Source organism: Sceloporus occidentalis, unplaced genomic scaffold (assembly GCF_023333645.1).
Source record: "Sceloporus occidentalis isolate IW3139 unplaced genomic scaffold, rSceOcc1.0.p SCAF_369, whole genome shotgun sequence".
Classification (NCBI taxonomy): Eukaryota; Metazoa; Chordata; class Lepidosauria; order Squamata; family Phrynosomatidae; genus Sceloporus; species Sceloporus occidentalis.
In genome coordinates this window covers 439,388-466,539 of record NW_028317349.1, presented here as the reverse complement: position 1 = coordinate 466,539, position 27,152 = coordinate 439,388, and the positions used below count along the sequence as shown (strand labels likewise).

Below are 27,152 nucleotides of genomic sequence, written 5' to 3'. Positions count from 1 at the left end.
AGGGCACTTGAAATGAGAGGCAACGTTTCTGCAGGTATATGGGAGATAGCTGGTGGTTCAAAAAAGAATATAGTAGATTAAACAGTTACCATCGTGGAACTGAATTAGTGTTAAAGGAGCAAACACAACAGAATGGAAAAATACATTATAATTTGATTATTATTAGACCAATGGATCTTAAACACTGTGAAACTATGGAAACTTTTGGGAGACACACAGTCAGATGGTAAAATTACCCTGTATAGCATTCTAGCGAATAAGTGAGGATATGACAGAGATGGGAAATGTCTGCCATAAAGCTTGCGCTACCTACCCCTGTGTGTAAGAGTGAGTGTGTGGTGTGAGGATGTGAGCTGTGTAAAGGTGCAAGGATAGCGGGGTGTGGAAGACTATACAAATAATACTATATATATACACACACACACACACAATATATATACCGTATTTGCTCGATTATAAGACGACCCTGATTAAAAGACGACCCCCCAAAATCTAAATATTAATTTAGGAAAAAAAACAAAAAGCCTGAATATAAGACTACCCTATAGGAAAAAAAGTTTTACTAGTAAATATGAATTCATGTAAACAATATTTTCATATTTAATAAAAGCTATGATTGAGAAAAAAATATATTTTTTTATTTCCTAGTAGTACACAATTATAGCAAGAAAACACATACCTACAGTGCTGAAAAAATTATTTGCATCCTGTCCGATTTCTTCTATTATTTCATTTTTGGCACACTTAAATGTTTCAGATCATCAAACTAATTTTAACATTAGACAAAGATAACCCGGATTACCACAAAATGCAGTTTGTAAATGATGATTTGTATAGAAGGGAAAAAGCTATCCAACCCAGCCCTATGTGAAAAAGTAACTGCCTATTAACCAAATTGTATTGATAATTGGGTTCACTTTCACTAGACACATCCAGGTGTGATTACTGACAGTCCTGTTGCACCTAAACAACAATTACATAGAGAAAAATACTAAAACGATTGTATCATTCCTCAGTAAACCACAATGACATTTGGACAGCTACTGAGGAAGGGGACTGCTCTAACAGCTACTATACCCCGAAACGCGTTTGGCTTGTTTTTAAACACTCTATTATATTGGACACTGTTCAGATACTGGCTGCCAAGCCGGCAGCAACTGTGGAAGTTTGGGAGGCACTATTTGCACTTTTTGGCTGTATGCTGATTGACTGTGGAATCCACACGAACACTCAGCGAATACCATCACTGAGTTGGTTTGTGTTTGCGATATCGGCCGGAACGTCCCACATACAGTTAACAACTGACGGATATCATCTGACTATTACGTCAAACGCCGGTGATTGCCAGTGCGCTCGCCTGTGTGAGAGGCTACCTTCCATCCAGAGCCATATCTCCCAGTTGGAGCGTTGTACTGGAAAAGATCTGCTACCGACAAAAATCCGGTTTAACATCAGATGGTGAGCGGTACAGTGTACCACCTTTTATGATCCAATAAGGCACTGGCCAGTGATTCTATAAAGACATAGTGCTTACTGCCTACCCCAAGGAATCCATACCATCAGCACGATGTTTTGAATTATTCAGTGCTGAAACACTGTTGATACAAATTTATATTGCAGGACAATTGCTACAAAGTTTTTAGTTGGATCCAATTTTTTGTAGGTTTTTCTTATATGGGACTTTATACTTATCAAGCCTGAACCATGTACCAATATTGATTAGGAGTGTTATATTATATGTTTTATTTTATATATTTTTTGGTATTTCTTTTTTTCTGGTCAATTAAGCAACTGAGTCTAGCCACAAGGGCCCTGTGGTTTCTTAGACTGACAGTTGTGATTTTATTAAAAGTGTTTTTTATACTGTGACATATATTTCTAGATTTTTCTTATTTCCCTAAACTGCCATTTCCAAATGTCATTGTGGTTTACTGAGGACTGATACAATCGTTTTAGTATTTTTCCATATGTTGATTCCACTTGAGGTATAGGTGGTGTTTCAGTTAACCTCGTTATCTTGATCGTGAGCTGCACTGTGTTGTGTGTTTTTTTCGTGTGAACAATTACATAGCACCTGTCTTGCAAAGTGAAGTCAGTTAAAAGGTCTTAAAAACCAGCACATGATGCCGCAGTCTAAAGAAATTCAAAAACAGATGAAAAACAAAGTCATTGTCATCTAACCATCAGGAAAGGGTTACAAAGCCATTCCTATGACCCTGGGACTCCAGCGAACCCCGTGGAGAGCTGTTACCTACAATGGAACTTTTTGGAAGACATCCATTCCATTACATCTTGTGTAAAACTAACACATTATTCAACAATAAAAACATCATACCAACAGTCACATATGGTGGTGGTAGTGTGATGATCCGAGGCTGCTTTACTGCTTCAGGACTTGGGAATCTTGCCATAATTAATTGAACCGTAAATTCTGTTCTCTACCAGAAAATCCATAAGGAGAATGTCCGGCCACCAGTTTGTGAACGAAAGTTCAAGCGCAGCTCGGAGCAGAACAATGATCGCAAACAAGCAAGTCCACCACTGAATGGCCCAAAAGAACCAAAATGAAGGTTTTGGTGTGACCTAGCCAAAATCCTGACTTGAACCCGATTGAGATGCAACATGACCTTAAAAAGGCAGTTCATGCTTGAAAACCCTCAACTGTGGCTGAATTAAAACAATTAAAAGTAGATCAAAATTCTTCCACATCGATGTGAAAGATTCATTGCCAGTTATCGCAAATGCTTGATTGTTGTTTTTGCCGCCAAGGGTGACACAACCAGTTGTTAGGTTTATGGGAGCAATTACTTTTTCATAAGGGTGATATAGTTTTTGATTAACTCTTTCCCTTTAATAAATTAAATGATCATTTAAAAGCTGCATTTTTATATTAAAATTAGTTGGATGATGTGAAAAATTTTAATGGGAGAAATAAGATAAAATAGAAAAAATCTGGAAGGGGCAAATACTTTTTCACAGCACTGGATAAGTGAACCTTGGTTTAAACGCACAAATTGACACAGACATTCAGGCTGTTCCTCAAACATTCTCTTTAATATATACATTTATCTGACCTTCCGAGAGACTTGGGATACATGCACCTAATTTTCACACACTCCTGGGTGTCTCATACTCACCAGTCTCATTGTCCTTTGCCTGTTGTTGTGGGCGCTCTGTAGCAACAGAAGCAATGGTTACCAGAGCTGAAATTTTCTGGGCATTGTGCACACTCCTCAGATCCCTTTCCAACTGCTCTATGGTGGCCTCTTGCCAGTTGACACCTTATTTTGTCCAAGAAGACAGTAAAGATAAAGATTGGTTTCCTCTAGTATGTAGGAGAAAAGTATAGTTAAAATGATACTCTATAAAAAGAAAAGTATAGTTGAAATGATACTCTAGTATGTACAAAGCATAGTAAGGCACATGCCACAGATACTATGAGTTTTTGTATTATTAGTCTTCCATTTTCCCTTTTCTCTGCCACTTCAGTTCCAGTCAATGGAGGCCAACCCTGTGTGTTTAAGTGCATACTCTTGTAGCCACAAAGGAAACTCAGTTTCTTGTTACATCATAATCTGGCTAGCCTTTACAACCCCAGCTATTGCAAACTATTCTGTTTGGTGCACAGGTACATGCTGGTGCTACTACTACAATGGTCATATATTTCCTATTTGATGGGTAACTAACATTTCCCACCAGTAAACACCTGTCCTGAGCCAACAAAGGTAAGCAATGGAGATGAGAAAAGGTGGTATTGGGGTGAGGGAAGAGGTGGGGAGGATAATTTGCCCCTCAGAAAAAAAAAAACAGCGGACGGCTATGCACAATCTTTATTTAAAGGGAAAACATTGGTTTGTGGGTATTTGCATTAAAGATATACTCACTCAAAGTCCAAGCTTCCCTCCAGTGAGTGAGTATGTTCTTCAGAACCTGCCTTTTGTCCAATGGGGTATCCTGTATCTTCCTTGTCCTGGTGTTTGCATCCCTGGGTGTCTTAGAAGGTGGGTAGCTGGGTTCTGTTTCAGCTCCATCTCCAGGAGGTGTTGGAAGGGCAATCCAGGCCAGAATTAACAAAAAGAAAACATGAAGCCAATACATAGGGGCATTAATCAAAAGTGACACCCCCAATAATTTCTAGTTAGATGAATTCCCTGCATTTTCCTCCATGAAGACCAAATTATGATAGGATTTGGGAAATATCTCCTGGAGATGCTTATCATAGTGATTGTGGCTGTCCATGTAAATTATGTTCTTCTTCTTTGCATTTTTCTGGTGAATAATTCTACTGATTCCTATAAAATGTTTTGAAAGCGTTTGTGTATAATACAATAGAATAAAGAGTAGAGAGAGAATAGGGAGTAGCTAACTAAATTAACCTCAGTGTAACATTTAAATTGTCCAGTGAGATATGAGCATTAAGGCACAACCTGCCCTTCTTCCAAACTGTACACTAACTAAATTCAACAAAGAGCTTCAAATACACAAGACTATCAAGAAGTTGCATCAGGTTTTGCTGACATACATTGTGTTTACTGAAACACAAAATATCGGAGGTGCAGGACGATACAGGGAGGAAAAAGAAAATCTTATAGTGTAGTATTTTCAATTCAAAGACATAATAAATGTTTTAAAAAAACACACTCTCAAACTTTGAATACTTAAGTCCCCATAGAGTTCGACGTTGCTCCTGCAGGGATCTTATTTGGATTCCCATATACCGTATATTATGTTTAAAGCAAGTATGATTAGGAAGAGATTGGAAGCAGTTTGCATGACCCACTTCACTTCCACCTTCTTTCTTCACTTCACCTTAAGTTTCTCTGCCTCAATCAAGGAAGGGTCAGCCATACCATGGGAGTCTACTGAGAGAGTGCAGAGTGCTTGCAACCCACCCTTCTATGTCAATTGCACGTGCTCTCCATTGTAAACGAGCAGAGCAATAGATGCTTTTCCATGGGGGTTTGTGCTGTATTGCTCACAAGCACCTGCTCACAACCACAGTCTTTACAGTAAGGGAATTTAAACATGCATGGAACGGGCATAACGTTCTTTTTATTAGAAGATGTGACCATACCTAGGAACTTTCCGGCTTCGGCCACCTGGAGCCCCCCTTGCAGGATGTGGGTAGGAGGTCCGGTGGTCACACACACGTAAAACATTCTTAATGTGGAAATGGGTCGGGAGTGCTGCAACGTCGCTCCTGCGACCACGATTTTCCTCTTAGTGACCCAGAGAAGTGGCGCTTCACCCCGAGTCTCCAGGCAAAGCCCAGAGAGTTCCCAGGTATTAATGTGACTCATTAAGGTTTGAGCCGTTACAGCGGGATGGGCGGAATGGTATTGTCTGTGAACTGTTATGTTTTTATGCACATTGCATGCATATAATATTTATCAATAGTTTGTTTTTACTTTATTTCTGCATTTTGCCTACCTCTCATCTTTTTCTTGAATACCCGCGCTCACACGAGATATGGGTTTACCTCCTGCCATTAGACTGCAACAACTAAATGGACTTGATTCTTGAACAAAATATTACGGTATTTCATCTTTTTTTCTTTAATCGATTTACCTGAATAAAGCTCTCCTTCAAATGCATTATCTGTTGCCTTAACATATTTTCCAGCCCTTGGGTTAATCATGTCCTGTAGTCGTAAAGGTGTTTTTGGTTCATAATGTTTTACAGACAAAGATTCCGCTGTTTTGTTTCTGCTTCCGATCTCCTCGTGTTTTTTGGGACGTGGTAAATATTCAGGGATCCTGTGGGTTAACACACAAAACAAGGCAAGCTTGGAAGAGTTTTTGGGGAGCAATGAGCAGCAGTGCTTCCTTGGCTTCTATGGTGACTCCTTACCAGTTTCGCTCCAGAATTGCTTCATTTTTGCTTTGATAAATATGCCTCAATCCCAATCTATATGGAAGTATGTATGGCTACTTTGAGCATTGAGTTGAAATAAACTACACACAGTATTACCATGTTTAGATCTGGTGTTTATAAGAAGGAGCTATGATTTCTAAAGTTCTGTATCCAAACCTTCAAATCCAGGTAAAGGTAACTTTAGTTTTGTTACTGTCTTATACGATATCTTACCTGTAATAGACTGGAAGTAACATTTCGGGAACCTTTATTTTTTCTTGTGTCTGGCTATACAACAATTTAGACTCTTCCAAAGTCCTAAAATTCCCCTCTTTCATTTGTTCTTCGCTAATTAGTTCTGCAGAGCCCATTAAACTATAATGTCGTAACATCCTATCCCTGACTTCTCTGTCTGCTGTGTGATGACCCACAATCCATTGAGCTGTGGTCTTTGTCAACATCTTGAGGACCTCGTCACAGCAGTCTAAAGATCCTTTAGATGAACAAGCAGAAGAAATATATCCTTCATGTTTCATCTTCTGTATAGTTTTACTTGGACCTGACAGTGCCCCTGTTAAAAAAGATTTTGACTTCATATCAGTAATTATCTCCTGTTGTCCTTCGGTGGATACTTTCCAAATACTTTTTCCAAAGTCAAAGCAGGTTCTTGTTTGGGTGATGAAGCATTTTTCATGTAACAAGACCTGCGCTGAGGTAGGTGAACTTTTGACATCCTTTGGTTGCATACTCTAGAAACAATGTCTGAGGCATTGTATAACCCTTTAGCATCCCATTCTTTGTAGGGTAGGCAGCCCAAGCTTCTGTCCCTCACAACATCTTTAGAGAATCGTAGGTCCCCAGCTATTTTTTTTATGTACTGGGATTGAAATTGTCCAGGGTGCTTGGTTGTTGGGCAGGATTTGGATGTGGGAAATGAGAAGCATGTTGTGTTATGAACACTGTGTGATGGCAATTGGCACTTTGGCAATCTTTGTGAAAATATGCTATGTCCATAATTGTGTAAGTCAAATTCCATCTTGATAGACAGGGAATGATCTATAAAAATGTTTGTATGCACACAAGTTAATTCCACGTCCATATTATTTTGTAAACAATTACAATCTTGAAACAAAAGAAATAAGCCAATTTTAAACTACAAGAAATCTGTCTTCATTTCATCATCTGGGTCATGTGGGAAGATCTGAACGGGGAGATTTATCCTTCTGCTCCAATAATGTAAGCAGTTTAGCCTAGGACAAACTCATGTCTCCAGGAGGTTAGGCAAGGGGTATTGGTGGATCCAGGTGGTGGGGCAACTGGATGTGTGTTTCTGGGTGTTTGTTAGTGTGACTGACCCTCCCGAGGTGATGCTCTGGATACACCGCTGGCAAGGGGTAGTAGTCAGATATTCTCTTGGGATAGCTTATGCTTCTAGTCAGTGGCGACTCTAGAAACAATATATAGGGGGGGCACGCAAGATACCACAGTCAAACTGGGGGGGCATTAATAATTTCCACCATTAAATCATACCACTGAAAAAACACACACATATATATATATATATATATATATATATATAGCCAAAAGTAATGTGCTATGGAATGATACTTTTGTTATTGGCCAATACAATACTTGTACATTCAACATGGGAAGCCTGAAGCCACAATTTAGTAAGACTAATCCTTGAAATCCTTTAACCCCTTAATGACAATTGCCGGTCCTGGCACGGCACGGAAAAGCATGTGCTTTACGACAATTGACGTGCCAGGACCGGCACGTCTTTAAACGGGTGCAGAAAGCGATCTACTATCGCTTTCCGCACCCAAAAAGCGTTGCTGAATGCCTCGACCTCGAGGCATTCAGCAACGCCGCGATCGGCACGAAGGGGCCATCTCTGGCCCCTCCACGGGGCGTCAACATCCGCCATACTTTGTATGGCGGCGGACGCCCGTTTTAAAAGCGTTTAGGAGGCGATCGACGATCGCCTCCTAAACTTAAATGGTGTCGCTGGAATGCCTCGATCAGGAGGCATCCAGCGACACCAAACACTAACCTTTTGATGGGCTGTGACCGCTCCGGAGAGCGGTCACAGCCGCAGCTGCCGGCAATCTTCGCCATCAAGGAAGATGGCCGCCGTCCTGTAACAGGAACCACAAATTTTAAAAGTTCGCTAGATAGTCCAGACCATCTAGAGAACTTTGGCTCCACTTGCAGGTTGAATACAGGTACTGCATTCACCATGCAAGTCAATGGAGCCCAGCTTTCTAATCACAGTGTGATTAGTAAAAATAAATTAAAAAATAAAATAAAATTAATAATAATTAGAAAAAAATAGTAAAAAAACAGTAAAATGTAAAAATCATTTCCCACTGATGTCACTATCAGGGGAACCTCCAAGTTGAAAAAAAATGTTAATTTAAAAAAAAAAAAAAAAAAAAAAAAATATATATATATATAAAAAATATATTTTTGTGAGCAAGTCCTAAAATTAGCATATTAGCTTAAAACAATTCTCGCATGGAAAGAGTTAAAATACTGGCATATTAAATGCCCGTGGGGTGTCTACTTTTAAAAAATGTATGATTTGATGGGGTAAATTGAATGGGCCAGGTTCAACAACGTCCCAATTAACACGGGGGGAAGGATGGCCACACATCTAATTTCCAATTAGAAAAATGCACACGTACCAAATGTGGCCTTTTAGTTCCCCCCAAAAATGACACACCCATGCATGTGGGGTATCACTGCACTCAGGAGATGTTGCTGAACACATTATGGGGTGTCGTGTGACAGCGGCATATACCAGGAGCTGTAAATTCATACATAAAGTAGGTGTGTGTGGGAAAAATACACACACAAAAATATTACTGCAAACTTTGAAAAAATGCTGGTGGTAAAATATGTGCATGCAAAGAGTTAAAATACCAGCATTTAAAATACCCTGTGGTGTCTAGTTTTGAAAAATATATGGTTTTGTTGGGCACACTGAAATGGCCTGGCTCAAAGATGTACCAAATAGGGCATGGGCAGTGGATCCCAAATGCCAAAGTTCAACATTGAAAAAAGCGCATGCCCCAAATGTGGCCCTTTTGCCCCAAAACAGCCAGGCAAAATCATTCATGTGAGGTATCGCTGTACTCAGGAGATGTTGCTGAACACATATTGGGGTGTTTTGTGATAGTGACATATACGAGAACATTTTAATTCATACCTGAATTAAAATGTGTGTGGAAAACCAAATGCAAAAAAATGACTACCACAAAGTTTGACAAAGACTGGTGGTAGATATGGTGCATGGAAAGAGTTAAAATACTAGCATTTGAAATACCCTGGGGTGTCTAGTTTTCAAAAATATATGGGTTTATTGGGCACACTGAAATGGCCCGGCTCAAAGATGTACCAAATAGGGCATGGGCAGTGGATCCCCAAATGCCAAAGTTCAACATTGAAAAATGCGCATGCCCCAAATGTGGCCCTTTTGCCCCCAAACAGCCAGGCAAAATCATTCATGTGGGGTATCGCTGCGCTCAGGAGATGTTGCTGAACACATATTGGGGTGTTTTGTGATAGTGACATAAACTAGAACATTTTAATTCATACCTGAAGTAAAATGTGTATGACAAAACAAATGCAAAAAAATGACTACCATAAAGTTTGACAAAGACTGGTGGTAGATATGGTGCATGGAAAGAGTTAAAATACTAGCATTTGGAATACCCTGGGCTGTCTAGTTTTCAAAAATATATGACTTGATGGGGTAAATTGCATTGGCCGGGTTCAAAGATACCCGAAATGGCACATGGGGGGAAGAATTACCAGATTTGGAAAAAATGGCTTTGAAATAGCAAAACGCTACCTGTACTTATTGCCCCATAATGGGTAGAAAAAAGCAAAAAAACATAAAAACATTGGGTATTTCTAAACTCAGGACAAATAGTAGAATCTATTTAGCAGGTTTTTTCATTACCTTTTATAGATGAGTAAAAGATTTTTCAACTAAAAGTTAGAAAGTCATTTTTTTCTAAATTTTTCACCATATTTTATAATTTTTTTAATAGTAAATAATATGATACAATCAAAACAATGTCATCTAAAGAAAGCCCTTCTTGTCCTGAAAAAAACAATATCTAATGTGTGTGGGTTCAGTAAACGGGAAAGAAGAAAATTACAGCTAAACACGAGCAGCGCAGAAATGTTAAAAAGGCCATTGTCACAAAGGGTACAAAAAGTAAAATCAGCCTTTGTCTCGAAGGGGTTAAAGATACACTTAATTTAATCATAACATACTGATAGCAAAATAATTAATTGACAGCTATATATGATCACAGAAGTGTAGAATAGGAAGGAATTCGTTCCAGACTGTGTCACCCTGAAAATCTGCCCCTTGAGATTGGGGCAAAAACCCTGAGAGTTGTCAGGTATGTTAATCAACTGATCACAGTGACTGCTATAGGGAGGTAAGCAGGATGGGAATCCAAAAGTGTGCTTATATCATAACATAACAGTTATAAAAAGTTTACAGTTATTATCTAAAAACAATCTATTTTGGGGGCGTCAGACACAACAGGAAATTCTTATTGACATATACAAACATATTGACTACTTACCAGAAAGGGGTAAAGCTTTTAATGGTTACAGAACACACAGACGTGACAATCTAATCACACTTAGGATCTATCTGCTTGTGCCAACACTGACAGCTCTGAGATGTTTACAATGGTTGCTAAGCAACAGGACCTGTAACCTCTGCACACATTCAAGTTATTTACTTAAAAGGAACTAACACAATCCACTAACACAGGGGCGTCCAAGTTTTTTCTGCAGTGGGCCACTTCATCAGAATTGTATACATGCGCGGGCCGCACTCATTTTTCACTGTGAGAAAATATGGCCTTTAATAACATATGCAGATTAAAAAAAAAGTAAATGACACAAAACCTTTACTTTTCCTCTCACTGATTTCTGGGATTTCTGGGCCTACAAATTCAGGATTCTGGATAAGTAAAACTGAGCCGAAACTGAAAATGACCCCCCACACACTTTTAATAAAAGTAAGTTACACACCAAAATTGTACAAAAAATTATATATTATGATTGTTAACAGCAATCTCAGGCATACCCAGATTCCAGCATGTACTGGTTGGCTGGGCATTGTACCCAGGGCCGGCCTTTGGGGTGTGCGACCTGTGCGACCGCACAGGGCGCCACACTCCAGGGGGCGCCGCCGCCACCGTAGCGTACCGCTGCCGCCAGCAGCGTACCTAGCGGCGGCGGGGGGGGGCGAGTGGCACCCGGTGCCGCTCATCAGGGGGGCACCTGGCACCCCTCCAGAGACGGACAGTAATGTCCGCCGCTGGAGGAGCAGGCTCGCAAGGGAGCGGTATCGGAGGTCTTTAACAGACCTCCGGCTCCCTTGAGTGATTTTAAGCCGGTTCAAGGATCTCCCTTGAACCCATCTTAACATCACTCAAGGGAGCCGGAGGTCTGTTAAAAACCTCCGATGCCGCTCCCTTGTGATCCGCGCGGCAACAGCTGCTGTGCGCCGGGGTTTGTTGTCAGATCCCGGCGCACAACACTGAAGCCGCGCCCACCGCTGTCCGTGCCCTCTGACCCGGAAGAAGACAGAAGAACTGAAGAAGAAGAACGAAGAGGAGGAAAAGGAGCTGTAAGGAGAAAAGAGGAAAGGTAGGAAAGCATTCAGTGAGAGTGGATTGGTATGTGTGTGGATTAGTGTATATACGTGTGGATTGGTGTATACGTGTGGATTGGTGTATACGTGTGGATTGGTGTATACGTGTGGATTGGTGTATACGTGTGGATTGGTGTATACGTGTGGATTGGTGTATACGTGTGGATTGGTGTATACGTGTGGATTGGTGTATACGTGTGGATTGGTGTATACGTGTGGATTGGTGTATACGTGTGGATTGGTGTATACGTGTGGATTGGTGTATACGTGTGGATTGGTGTATACGTGTGGATTGGTATGTATGTGTGGATTAGTATGTGTGGATTGGTATGTGTGTGGATTGGTATATATGTGTGGATTGGTATATATGTGTGGATTAGTGTATACGTGTGGATTGGTATTTATGTGTGGATTGGTATGCGTGTGGATTGGTATGCGTGTGGATTGGTATATGTGTGGATTGGTAAGTGTGTGAGAGTGATGGGTGTTATGCTGTACCATTTCCAATGTCTTTTTCATCATCTAATTATGCTCTAAAAGTACATCATAACTCCCATCATTCTATACTGTTCCATACAGTGGCAGAGCTGGGAGGCAGAGGCCTTGCACCCCCACCGCAGGACTCATGAAAGGTAATTGAACTTCAAAGAGGGAAAGGGTAGATAGTTAGGAGGGCGTATATAGGGAGAAGGGAGTGAGACAGGGGAAAAGGGGTAGATAGGGAGAAGGGAGTGAGAAGGGGTAGATAGGGCAATCATACTCCTATCATGCCAAGTCTGCGAGTAAATCCTGGAATCTGGGTATGCCTGGGCATGATAGGAATGTGATTGCTGTTAATCATATATATATATATATATGATATATATAGACTTGAAAACCGAAGTTGTTTGTGTGGTTATTTGGAAAGTCCCTGGAGTGCCGGTAACTATTTTTGGACTTATATATATATATATATATATATATATATATATATAATATTATTTAATTGTTTTCTCCTATTTTGGTGTTTTACTTACTTTAAATAAAAGTGTTAGATTTTTTATGGTGTTGGGGGGTCATATTCGGTTTTGGCCAGGTAAATGCTGCACTTTCGGTTTCAGTCCAGAATTCGTTTCGGTGCATCCCTACTACTAAGCCAGACAATGAAGTGGTAGGCCTAGACCACATCAATGTTTGGCGTAGTATATAGTGATTGGGGTTTTGTTATAAGTTTTGTTACAAGTTTTTATTCCTTTCTTTTTTTGGGATGGGGGGGCGCCAGAGGAGTAGTCCGCACAGGGCGCCAGAACACCTAAGGCCGGCTCTGATTGTACCGGTATTTTTTGTCCAATTTTAGTGTGTAACCACGCTTTTATTAAAAGTAACACACCACAATTGGACAAAACAAATCAACAATATGACTTGGCATGATAGGAGTGTGATTGCTGTTAGCAGATTGCTGTTAGCAATCACACTCCTATCATCCCAAGTCAGCCAGTATATGCTGGTACAGGGTGGCTGTAAGTGCAGACCCCTTACTGCTGGCAGCATCAGTACACAAGGGGGCCAACTAGCCAGGTTTTAGCATGTACTGGCTGACTTGGCATGACAGGAGTGTGATTGCTATCAGCAAACACACTCTTTTTATACCCAGGCAACCAGTGAATGCTGGAACCTAGGCATGATTGGACTGTGATTGCTGTTAGCTGTTAGCAATCACACTCCTATCATCCCAAGTCAGCCAGTATAGCCAGTGATAGTAGAAAGTGATAAGGGAGGGAGAGGGGATTAGAAAGTGATAAGGGAGGGAGAGGGGGTTAGAAAGTAATAAGGCAGGGGCGTCCAACATGCGTCCCGCGGGCCAAATGCGGCCCGCGTAAGATCGGCAGCCAGGGCAACCGATCTTACGCGGGCTGCACCTCGAGCATGTACTGGCTGACTTGGCATGATAGGAGTGTGATTGCTAACAGCAATCAAAGTCCCATCATGCCTAGGTTCCAGCACATACACATCCGACCAGTAAATGCTGGAACCTAGGCATGATGGGACTGTGACTGTGCTGTGTGGGCAGTGTGGACGCAAGGGCTGGCTTTGGGGTGTGCAACCTGTGATCTATGCGTGTAATTTAGGGGGTTTTAAATATACCTTTTAATGACGTGTTTTTTGTGAATTCCAGTTGATCTATACCTGCAAAGCTGGGTTTGTGTGTTATTCTGTAGATCCATATCTGCTATGCTATGTTTCCATACATTATTTATGTATACCTGCAAATACAGGGTTAATATGTGTTATTCAGTTGATTAATACCTGCAATGCTGTTTCCATGTATTTATTTGATCTATACCTGCAATGCTCATTTCATATACTATTGTATACCTGCAAATACAGGATTTGTATGTCTGATTCTGTTTATTTGAGATCACAAGTGAATTTCAGTTGATCTATACAGGCAAAGCTTGGTTTGTGTGTTAATGTGTTGATCTATACCTGCTATCGGCAACTGGGGCTAATGTTAATATATATGGGCAGCAGGGGCATCAATACACAAGGGGAAAAAACACTAAGGGGGGTATAAACGACAATGCAGTGTGAAAAATCCATCCTGATGTAGATGTCTGTGACATAGATTGTGTCCTGCTGTTTGTGTGTTTTTGGTTATCAGTGCAGCAGAGCCTGTCCTCGGGTGTGTGTGTATAGGTGTTGGTGTGGAAGAGCCTGTCCTGGTGTGTGTTTGGGTGTTGGTGTGGCAGAGCCTGTCCTGGTGTGTGTGTGTTCGGTTGTCAGAGCCTGTCCTGGTGTGTGTGTGTTTGGATGTGGGTGTGGCAGAGTCTGTCCTGATGTGTGTGGGTGTCTGTGTGGCAGAGCCTGTCCTGGTGTGTGTGTGTGTGTGTTTGGTTGTTGGTGTGGCAGAGCCTGTCCTGGTGTGTGTGTCTGGGTGTCGGTGTGACAGAGCCTGTCCTGGTGTGTGTGTCTGGGTGTCGGTGTGACAGAGCCTGTCCTGGTGTGTGTGTGTCTGGGTGTCGGTGTGACAGAGCCTGTCCTGGTGTGTGTGTGTCTGTGTCACAGAGCCTGTCCTGGTGTGTGTGTGTCTGGGTGTTGGTGTGACAGAGCCTGTCCTGGTGTGTTTGTTCAGTTTGTATAGAAAGAGTGAGAAAAACCAGTATAGGGAGTAAGATAGTGAATAATAGAAATAATCGGCAATAATGACTTTCCTTTCGTGTCTGGAACCACAGCTGCAACCCTTAAGCAACACTCTCCAGGTGTTGAAGTAATACTGCAAAAAGTCCACTAGGGGGCGCTCGTGTGTTCCATTCAATGAAAAATAAAACAGAAAAAAATTATATATAGTGTAGAAGTATAAAAAAGTGTACTGTGCCCTGCGTATCGCAGATTTCCCACTCACAGTGTGTTGGTATTGTTCAGTACATCATGGCGCTGGTCTTGGGATCCATATACGTGAGTGTATGCCGAGGAAAAAACAGAAAAGCATCCAATAGTGTATTATGTATAACACTGCATACGCAACAAATGGAGATATACTTACACTTAAACAAGTGTCTAGATGCCCGTAATGTCTGGTGATGATCCGGTTGTATCCGTATGTTTTTCTATTTGATGGATCCAACGATCAAATATCAATGTGTGTGTGGTGTATCAAAACAACCACTATCCACATAGAAAATATATTAAAAAAGAAATATTTATTTTCAATTAACAACCAGCTTGATCCATATTGGGTACAGCTGTAAAAGTATTTAAAAGTTTTAAAAGTACTGGTACAGATAAAAAATATAGTAAAAAGTCCTAAAACTCAACGCCTTTCACCATATAGGCTTCATCAGGAGTATTGTCTTCTTTCTAATGGAGGTCTTTTTAAATGGTTTGGCGCCATCTGCTTGCCGTCCGTGTTATGGCGTCTGACGTCAGCTAGATAATTGCTTCCGGATTCCACTCATTCATTCGTGTGCCGGGGTCACTGCCTTCAATGAAGCTTGATCCACGGTCAGTGGAGCTTGGTTGCCAATCGGAGGATTCGTTGGACCGGAGGATGAAAGGTAAGTGTAAGAGCAGTGTTTGTATCTTCATGCAGTTGTATCTTGATTGTAATTGTGTTTTTATATTCTAGGTGCCCGTGCAGGAAGAATATCACGATCGGTGTTGATACCGATATATCTACTGCCAGTAGGGGGAACCGTAAATACTATGAAGAGGAGACAATTTCAAGGACAAATGGGGGACTAGGGGCATACAGTAACATTAATTAAAAAGGATGATATTAAAGTGATAGAAATAAAACAAATGAATAAAATAGAAAATAAATGAATGAATGTAAAATGAAATGAAATAAAATGAACTAAAAACTAATATATAAGTTGATGTATGAGTATATGATCTAATGTGCTGCTATATCTATTTAATTAAACTGAATTAAGAGATGGTGATGAAATGATGAGAAATAAATAAAACCAATAAATAAATGAATGTGGAATGGAATGAAATGAAATAAACAGAAGATATTATATGTTACTGTATCTATTTCTTACATAAAATAAACTGAATAAATGGAAAAAATGCTTGAGGCTCGTTATTTTTAAAAAGGAGTATTTATAATGTATAGGATAATATCTAGATGTGAGCTAGAATATCTAGCTCCATATTCAATCCCCCACTTTTAAAGGTTTTTAGTTTAAATATCCACTCTGTCTCTTTTTTAATAAGGTTCTCTGTTGTATTTCCTCCCCTCCAATTTTTGGGCACCCAATCTATGCCTATAATTATAAATGTGTCTAGTGAAAATAGGGGGCAAGCATTACAGTGCCTAGGGACGCTGTGTTTGAGGTTTTTGTTTCTGATGTTGCCCAGATGTTCTAAAATTCTCTCTTTTAGGGGTCTTGTTGTCATTCCCACGTATTGCAAGCCACAGCCGCACTGGAGTAAATATACTTTGTTCAGTTGTCAGTGTGGCAGAGCCTGTCCTGGTGTGTGTGTCTGGGTGTCGGTGTGACAGAGCCTGTCCTGGTGTGTGTGTGTGTTTGGTTGTCAGTGTGGCAGAGCCTGTCCTGGTGTGTGTGTGTGTTTGGTTGTCAGTGTGGCAGAGCCTGTCCTGGTGTGTGTGTCTGAGTGTCGGTGTGACAGAGCCTGTGTTGGTGTGTGTTTGGTCATCTGTTTCCTGGCACTTAATTTACAGTAGGAATGATTTAATCCAGAGATAAAATGCTCTCCTGAAGTTGTAGTGACTTCAGGGGACAAAACGTTCAAGGCCCTGAAATCATTTAGTGGAAAAGTTATTTATTGTGTTATAATATTTATTTCAAGGATTAGTCGCACTCAGTTGTGGCTTCAGGCTACAAATGTTGAATGATCAAGTATTATTTTAGCCCAATAACAAAAGTATAATTCCATAGCACATTACTTTTGGAAATTATTAATGCCCCCCCAGTTTGACTGTGGTATCTTCTGTGCCCCCCCTATATATTGTTTCTAGAGTCGCCACTGCTCTCTCCCCTCTGTGAGCGATCATTCGTTGGGAGTTTTGGGTGATTATTTACATATACGGGACACAGTATGTTGCGTTATATTTCTTTTGTATGTAAATTAAACAAACTATTGCGTTGATCACTTTATATATATATTGAGCTGCTCATCCATATTGATTATTTTGGCATTTTATGGCACTGGGTAATATCGGTATAAACATACGAAAAATAAACGCCGTGCCCAAAGTCCATAGAAGTCCACACCGACATTAATAACATTATTACTATTAGTTCTGCTTACGTCGGTGTCCCGGCTGCGGTAGTGAAGCGGTCACGTGACATTTCCTGCCAAACAGCCGAAAGCATTACTGACAGAGTAAACTTTGTGCATCATGCGGTTCGTGCTCAGGCTCCGGCGGACTTTGCCCCGCCTGGTGTGCAGCCGCAGCATGGCAGTGTCCCTGCAGGTGTCCCCCGGCCGCTGTCTCTTCGATGAGCCGCTGCAGGTGAAGGTGACTGGTCTGAGCCCCGGGCAGGCGGTCACCCTCCAGGCCGCGCTGACTGACGAAGGCGGGGAGACCTTCACCTCCGTGGGCCGCTACCGGGCAGGGAGCAGCGGGGAGCTGGAGCTGAGCCGATCCCCGGCCCTGGACGGTGGCAGCTTCACCGGTATAGAGCCCGAGGGGCTCCTGTGGGCCCTGGAGCCCCAGACTCCCCTAAGGAGGCTGCTGAGGAAGAACGTGCAGAGCCCGCAGCGGGTGGACTTCTTGCTGTACGAGAATCACGAGCCGCGGGGGAAGCTGCTGGCCACGGCTGCCCAGGAAAGGGGCTTCATGGGGGAGGGAGTGAGGCGCATCCCTGTGAGAAAGGGCAGGGTCCGGGCCAGCCTCTTCCTACCACCGGGTGAGTAAAGCTCCATGGTCGTGGCTCATTGGGAGTCACCGGTCCATCCAAAGCCCTGGGGGACACCACAACGGTTATAGTTTGACAAGTGGTCTTATCGCCATAGCAACCAACGCTGTTCATCTAATTGGAACACTTGCTGCATATTTTATCATTTATTTATATCACAGAGCACTGATCATGTTATATTTCATCAGAATAAATAGTTGATGAAAATGCTAGTTTCTGCGATTGAATAGATATTTCACTAAATGGCCATTTGTGAAAAAATCATTTAAAGTCGGCAAACTCTCCTCGCATACTGTGTGAGATTTGTCGATTTGCTTTTGTCAGGCCGTATGTTACGAGTAAAGCACTGAGCAACCTGTCGGTGTAAATGAATAACAATTCATGTGGGTGATCACACAGACGTGCAGACACTAATGCCTCCAAATAGCAGCAGCGGACGGCGGCCCTGCTCATAGGAATGTCCAAACCAGATAGAGACTGTTGGGAGCTATGAGTGATAGGAGGCAGACTTCGTACAGGATATCCTATACGGGTGCCCGTAATGCCCATCTTCTGTAGGATAGTGATGTCCGGATTATGAACGAATCGTTCATTTGATCCGATTCTTCTTAGTGATTCGGATGAATCGGTTCAGTAAACTGAACGATTCATTTGTAGCAGTGCCAGTTCAGTCTGTGAATCATGCAGCTGTAACCTGATCCTAGAGTGAGTCATCCGCAGAGCACTCAGACACAGACTCTGGGGTCAGATTACAGATCATTAATTCACAGAGGAACGATGACTCATAGAGTCAGAGAGTCGTTCGAAGATTCTTACAGAGATTCGAATCATTCAGAGAATATTACTGATACCATACTTTTATAAATAAATACATTAATAATGTTCACTGCCCCCAGGGTTTAGATTCCCCTGAGTTTGCCCCCCTTTACCTATAACTGCACCTTCAGTTAACTTTATTACATTAATTAAATTAACCCTCAGTTATCAGCATAAAATTAACCCTAAAGCCCCCATCAACCATAACTGCCCCTAAATTAACCCTAAACACCCCATCAACCATAACTGCCCCTCAAATTAACCGTAAAGACCCCATCAACCATAACGGCCCCTGAAATTAACCCTAAAGACCCCATTAACCATAACGGCCCCTGAAATTAACCCTAAATACTCCATTAACCATAACTGCCCCTAAATTAATTGCATGTACTCCAGATAAATTACCTAATAAATTGGTATGGTTGATGGGGTCTTTAGTGTTAATTTAGGGGCAGTTATGGTTGATGGGGTGTTAAGGGTTAATTTAATGGTGAGGGTTAATTTAATTAATTTAATAAAGTTAGCTTAAGGTGCAGTTGGAGGTAAAGGGGAATGTAAATCCTGGGGGCAGTGATTATTAATGTATTTATTTATAAAAGTATGGTGATATTCTCTGAATGATTTGAATCCCAATGAAGGCAGAGAGTCGTTCAAAGATCCGGATCTTACAGTGATCCGGATCACTGTAAGATTCGGATCCCTGTAATATCCGAATCTTTGAACGACTCTCTGCCTTCATTGACATCACTCGAGTAGGCAGGCAGGAGGGTTCATTGACTAATAAAAGGGGCGGGGCCAATCGTTAGTGTGCCTGCACGGAGTTACTGGAAAACAGTAACTCCTGTGAGTCACACTGAGTGATCCGAAGATTCGAAATGATCCGATTCACTTTAATGATCCGAACTTCCCATCACTACTGTAGGAGCTCATAATCTTTGCAGCGTATGAGTAGTGTGCTACACAATAACAATATTCATTTTTAAACTGAATAAATTTTTGCCTAAGTTAGTGCAAGACTGTGTGGCCCACCTAGACAAATGTATTTCGTTTGGCTTCTGACCCCCGCAGATAAACCATGCACGGTCTTTAATTTGCACGCACACATTCACTCTTACACTTTAGATTCACTTTACCTGCATCCTTTCCTCCTTTCAGCGGCTGGGTGGCTGCTTTAGCTGCCTTGCTACAGTATGACTTATAGGCGGCTTCGTTTAATAACAAAGCAGTGCCAGTGAAGTTTCCGGGACCCCAATAGTGCATAGTGGATAATCTGTTCCAAAAATAGTTTTCAATATGTCACAAAATAAAAACTTAATGCTTTGCCCCAGCCGTTCCTATGTCCACAACCATTAAAGCCAGAGTACCATTTGGTATGGTTATTCTGTTTGGGACCCAAATCCCCCTGTCTGTCCTTCCTCTGATGTCCCTCTCTTCTAACATCTCAGAATGTTTGCTGGATACGAGTGTAACCCAGTGACCTACCCCCTGATAGTCACAATAATAAAAGATCTAATGAATGCCCTGCTCATTAGCCACGTTTCCTCAAACTCTAACCATTTTAAATGTTGGGCGCTATGTTGGGCCCAATGGCTTTCATAAATCACATTTTCTAACTGCCTACCCCAAATTTTTTGTAAGCCTCACCTCCTTCCCTGGGTTACTGGAATGCTTTTGCTTTGTAATTATTTTCAGACCCCCCCCTCCCAAATTCCATGTTAATCTCACACACTGAATGAATGTAGCAACCTTCATTCTATGTAGATCATATGTTGTATGTTTATAGGGTGTAGCAGTGTCTAAATCTCATGATAAAACACCGCATGAATCGTGTCTTCAGGTACTGGGCCTTTTCCTGGTGTTATTGAAATTCCAGGCACCGGTGGGGGTCTCCTGGAATACAAAGCGAGCCTCCTGGCTAGTAAAGGATTCGCCACGCTTGCATTAGCCTATTACAATTATGAGGATCTTCCAAAGAAAATGAAAGAGTTTCACTTGGAGTACTTTGAAGAAGCTGTCAATTACATGCTCCGGCACCCCAAGGTGAGTGTTGCTAGATTCACCATTGGGATATGCATGATTATTCCTCACCAGCCATTATGTTTTCTCGCCCTGGCTTTTGTAAATGTGGCGTGAGGGGAAGAGAGAAAACGACATGAGGAACTCTCACCGTTTTCGTTACTGATCTTAGATTAAGAATATTATTTTTTTTATTTTTTTTAAACAATTCTAGCTTTTGCATATGTTCTCAGACAGCTGATTATTAGCCATTTCTACGTGTTGTCATGGTTATCTTAGGCCAATCTACTAGGCAAACACCCTGACTTCTTATCATACTGCCTGTGGTAAACAACACACTAACGAATGTCCATAGAGGAATGGACTCCATTAGGATTGCCATAAAGAATCAGCTCTTTGTGGTGTTTGAGCAGGGAAAGTCACCCAAAATATCACATGACTCACAAGAATGGCCGCCTCCACATCTACAGAAGAAGGAAGTTGATTGGGAAAATATTAGATTTGTTTTTTTCTGACAAGACTGACCTACATTACTGTATACGGCACTGGATTTTGTGCTCAAGGAGTAAACAAAATTCTTCCATGGGACGCTTTCGGGAGAGGAAAAGAATCAGATAATCCTGGATGCATGAGCGTAGGAACCCCTAAAAATCTGGGGGGGGACAGCATTTTCCCCATCAGATCCCCACTTTCTCCCCATCTCTCACACTATCTACCCCCTCTCACACTATCTACCCCCTCCCTACCCTCCTCACACTATCTACCCTCTCCCTACCCCCCTTCTCACTAGTTACCCTCTCTTCTCACTAGCTACCCTCTCCCTATCGCCCCCTTCTCACTAGCTACACTCTCCCTACCGCCCCCCTTCACACTAGCTACACTCTCCCTACCCCCCCTTCTCACCAGCTACCCTCTCCCTAACCCCCCTTCTCACTGTCTACCCCAGGGGTATCCAAGATTTTTCTGCAGTGGGCCACATCATCAGAATTGTATACGTGCGCGGGCCGCACTCATTTTTCACTGTGAGAAAATATGGCCTTTAATAAAATAGGCAGATTAAAATAAAGTAAATGACACAAAACCTTTACTTTTCCTCTCACTGATTTCTGGGCCTAGAAAGTTTTGTGACTACAAATTCAGGACTCAGGATAATTAAAAATGAAATCGTTCTATTTATTCTAGGGATGCACCAAAATTAAAATTCTGGACCAAAACGTTCACGGTTCACTTAGCCAAAACCGAAAATGACCCCCCACCTTTAAAAATAATAATAATAATAAAAACTCACATTTTTTGTAGGTAACACACCACAATTGGACAAAAAAAAATATCAATATGACTTGGCAGGATAGGAGTGTGATTGCTAACAGCAATCACAGTCCCATCATGCCTAGGTTCCAGCACTTACACATCCAACCAGTAAATGCTGGAACCTAGGCATGATGGGACTGTGATTGCTGTTAGCAATCACACTCCTATTATGCCAAGTCAGCCAGTACATGCTGGTACAGGGTGGCTGTAAGTGATGTGCAGACCCCATACTGCTGGCAGCATCAATACACAAAGGGGGCAGCTAGCTAGGTTTCAGCATATACTGGCTGACTTGGCATGATAGGAGTGTGATTGCTAACAGCAATCACAGTCCCATCATGCCTAGGTTCCAGCACTTACACATCCATGCTATCGCACACTCATTCATTCACAGATTAATTCCCTCAATCCCGCATACTGATTCAAACACCCTCCCCAACCCCTTACTTGCACTGCAGCTCCTCGATGCCGCTCACACACTTCAGCAGGGGGCGCGGCCTCCCTCTGCGTTCTCTGGTACTGCACAGAGGAAGCAGGATGTGATGTGATGTCACGTGAACTCTACTGAGTTCCGCTTCCTCTGTGCAGTACAGAAGACCCTCCCACAGGTAAGTAGCAGGGCTCGAGGTGCGGACCGCTTAAGATTGGTTGCCCTGGCTACCGATTTTACGCGGGCCGCACCTCGAGGTCTTGAGGGCCATATTTGCGGCGTTTCTATTGGGGGGGTTCCTACAGCCCTGGGGGGGGATTTCCTCATTATCGGTCCCCCCCACATGAGTTACTGGGGGGGATCTGTCCCCCCCGGTTCCTACGCCCATGCCTGGATGTGTCAAACTTTCCACATATAGTTTCCTTGCTTTTAAACGACGTATCTCCAAATTTGTTGAGCTGATGGTAAAACAAAAACTGTACGTTTTAATAAACTAATGCAAGTTCCACCACTAATCAAAAAACCTATTGTAAAATTGCCCCAGAATTTATAAAGAATAAAAGGCTCTTTTTAATCTTGAACTCTCTTTTAGGTAACGGGACCTGGAATAGGACTTCTCGGTCATTCTAAGGGTGGGGATCTGGCCATCTCTATGGCCTCCTTCCTGAAAGGTATAACAGCCACCGCAACTGTTAATGGCTCGATAGCCAATGTGGGTGCAACCCTTCACTACGGGGACATCACACTCCCTCCTATTGGAGTTAATGCAAAGAATGTGACGTTCCCAGAAAAAGGAGTGGCTGATATCACCAATGTTTTGGAAAACCCACTAGAAGAACCTCATCGCAAAAGCCTTATTCCAGTGTGGAAAGCAGACTGCAAGTTTCTGTTTATTGTTGGAGAAGATGATCGAAACTGGAGGAGTGAATTCTATGCTAAAGCGGCATGTGAACTTTTACAAGAAGAAAGGAAAGAAAAGCCAGAAGTTTATGTCTACCCCAGAACGGGTCATTACATTGAGCCACCATATTTCCCTCTGTGCAAGTCCTCTTTCCACAAACTTGTGGGTCTTCCAGTGGTATGGGGAGGTGAACCCAAACCCCATGCAAAGGCACAGGTAGATGCTTGGCATAAAATCCAGGCATTCTTCCACAACCATCTTAACCAAGGAGCAACCCTTGTCAACAAACTGTGACCAGTTATTTGGATATACAAGCCTTGCTCGCTCACTATTTCTCAAAGTCATTAGGAGTGCATTGAAAATAAATGTCCAGCTAATACAAGTTATTGTCTTTAATGTCTACTCTTTTCCATATGCACAGTTTTAGCCTAGCTACAAGAGTTCCAAACCTACGTACAACTCCCTGAAATCACTATACATTATTAAGGGCTGGTCCTGGCAAAGTTCTCCAAGACTGGTGAGCTAACGCAGCTTAATGCACTACTTTCCATAATTCTCACTGATTTGAATATCCACCTTATACGTGGTTTGACACTTTATAATGAAAAAGTCAAGCCGGTGTGATGAAACTCTCCTTCCAACTGCCTCATTAGTGTTACATTTTTAGCGTTTTGTCTGGTGTCATACTGACTGCTCCATAAATGCTTTAACTGAAACAGTATGTTTAATAACTCTTTATTGATATATTTTGTTATGCGCACTTTGTTACATCGGTTTAGTGTTTCTCGAACCTAGACCATCAAAACAGTTGAAAAGTTCCTTTGAAACAAGCACTTAATTCTAAATTTTTGTTAATTGTAATTTGCGTTTTCAATAAATTAGGAGGTAGTGATTGAGTTGATTTTGTGGTTTTATTATACATTCAAGGGTTTGAAACTTGCAAAACATGAGAAACACTTTATATCAAACATAGAAATGGTAGATTCAGGCTAGGGCTGCAACTAACGATTATTTTCATAATCGATTAGTTGGCCGATTATTTTTTCGATTAATCGATTAATCGGATAAAAAAAATGAATGTAAATTTTTCATTTATTTAAAATAATGTAATAAACGAATTATATTAAATACAAACAGCATAATAAAAAAACTTTGATAAAATGCATTTCTTGCCTTTATTTCGCTACCAGCCCCCCCCAATTTATGCACGTTTGAGCCCAGGCTTGCCACACTGCCTCCCAGACATGCCACTCCACGATGCCTCCCACATATGCCACTCCACTCTGCCTCCCACATATGCCACTCCACGCTGCCTCCCACATATGCCACTCCACGCTGCCCCCCACATATACCACTCCACTCTGCCTCCCACATATGCCACTCCACGCTGCCTCCCACATATGCCACTCCACGCTGCCTCCCACATATGCCACTCCACGCTGCCTCCCACATATGCCACTCCACTCTGCCTCCCACATATGCCACTCCACGCTGCCTCCCACATATGCCACTCCACGCTGCCTCCCACATATGCCACTCCACGCTGCCTCCCACATATGCCACTCCACGCTGCCTCCCACATATGCCACTCCACGCTGCCTGCCACATATGCCACTCCACTCTGCCTCCCACATATGTCACTCCACTCTGCCTCCCACATATGTCACTCCACTCTACCCCCACATATGCCACTGTGCCTGATACACCTTATACCCCGATACACCACTCCATCCTCCCCAGACATGCCACACTGCCCTCCCCACATATGCCACTCCACTCTACCCCCAGATATGCCACTGTGGCCCCAGATCTGCCTTATACACCCTGATACACCACTCTGTCCTCCCCAGACATGCCACACTGCCCTCCCCACATATGCCTTATATACCCTATATGCCTTATACCCCCAGATATGTCACTCCGTCCTCCCCAGATATGCCGTATAGCCCCCAGATATCTCATAGTCCCCTCATAGAGTCACAGACCATACTTTTATAAATAAGTACTGGGTTAATCTTCACTGCCCCCAGGATTTAGATTCCCCTTAGTTTGCCCCCCTTTATCTCTAACTGCACCTTAAGTTAACTTTAATAAATTAATAAAATTAACCCTCAGTCCTCATCATTAAATTAACCCTAAACACCCCATTAACCATAGCTGCTCCTAAATTAACCCTAAACACACCATTAACCATAGCTGCCCCTAAATTAACCCTAAACACCCTATTAACCATAACTGTCCCTAAATTAACCCTAAACACCCCATTAACCATAACTGCCCCTAAATGAACCCTAAACACCCCATTAACCATAACAGCCCCTAAATTAACTCCCACCTCCCCTAACTTTCAGTAGCCCAAATATTAATTTTATACTTACAGTTAGATGAGTGTCACAGCCATGTGGTTCTGGCCTTCTGGGAGAAGGAAGGGGGCGGGGCCAGTTGTCACAGTGATTACAGGGAGGGGCTGGTAAGCAGGAGCTGCTGCTGTGAGTCAGACTAAACGGATTATATAATGAGGGGTATTTTTCAGAGCGTTTGCTCTGAAAAAACCCTCATTTAATAATCGATAAAAATCGATTCAACTAATCGATAATGAAATTCGTTGGCAACGATTTTCATTATCGATTATTATCGATTTTATCGATTAGTTGTTGCAGCCCTAATTCAGGCTATGAATTTCCCCTGGTGGGTACAGTTGATCTTACGTTCAGGGTTGTACTGGTCTTCCAAGTGCCATCATGTTATGTGGCTTATGTGCCTAAAAGGTAACACTGTCAGATATTTTATGATGGAAAACATGTATTCTATATATATATGTATTTTACATGAACACAAAATGGAGTAGGGCTGCAACTAACGATTATTTTCATAATCGATTAGTTGGCCGATTATTTTTTCGATTAATCGATTAATCGGATAAAAAAATGAATGTACATTTTTCATTTATTTAAAATAATTTAATAAACAAATAATGTTAAATACAAACGCAGAATAAAAAAAAAAAACTGATAAAATGCATTTCTTGTCTTTATTTCCCAACCAGCCCCCCCAATTTATGCACATTTGAGCACAGGCTTGCCACGCTGCCTCCCAGACATGCCACGCTGCCTCCCAGACATGCCACGCTGCCTCCCAGACATGCCACGCTGCCTCCCAGACATGCCACTCCACGCTGCCTCCCACATATGCCACTCCACGCTGCCTCCCACATATGCCACTCCACGCTGCCTCCCACATATGCCACTCCACGCTGCCTCCCACATATACCACTCCACGCTGCCTCCCACATATACCACTCCACACTGCCTCCCACATATACCACTCCACGCTGCCTCCCACATATACCACTCCACGCTGCCTCCCACATATACCACTCCACGCTGCCTCCCACATTTGCCACTCCACCCTGCCTCCCACATATTCCACTCCACCCTGCCTCCCACATATGCCACGCTGCCTCCCACATGTGCCACTCCACGCTGCCTCCCACATATTCCACTCCATGCTGCCTCCCACATATGCCACGCTGCCTCCCACATATGCCACGCTGCCTCTCACATATTCCACTCCACTCTACCCCCACATATGCCACTGTGCCTGATACGCCTTATACCCCCTGATACACCACTCCATCCTCCCCAGACATGCCACACTGCCTCCCAGACATGCCACGCTGCCCTCCCCACATATGCCTTATATACCGTATATGCCTTATACCCCCAGATATGTCTCTCCATTCTCCCCAGATATGCCTTATACCCCCAG

At 42.3% G+C, this 27,152-nt stretch overlaps 1 protein-coding gene across 1 annotated transcript; it reads left to right on the top strand.

Moving 5' to 3' along the window:
- Positions 1 to 17,447: 17,447 nt before the first annotated feature.
- Positions 17,448 to 23,678, top strand: LOC149273539 (acyl-coenzyme A thioesterase 1-like). Its single transcript, XM_089506192.1, has 3 exons — positions 17,448 to 17,901; positions 20,564 to 20,766; positions 23,076 to 23,678. The coding sequence occupies exons 1-3, from the start codon at positions 17,448 to 17,450 to the stop codon at positions 23,676 to 23,678; spliced, it is 1,260 nt and encodes a 419-aa protein (XP_089362318.1).
- Positions 23,679 to 27,152: the final 3,474 nt, after the last annotated feature.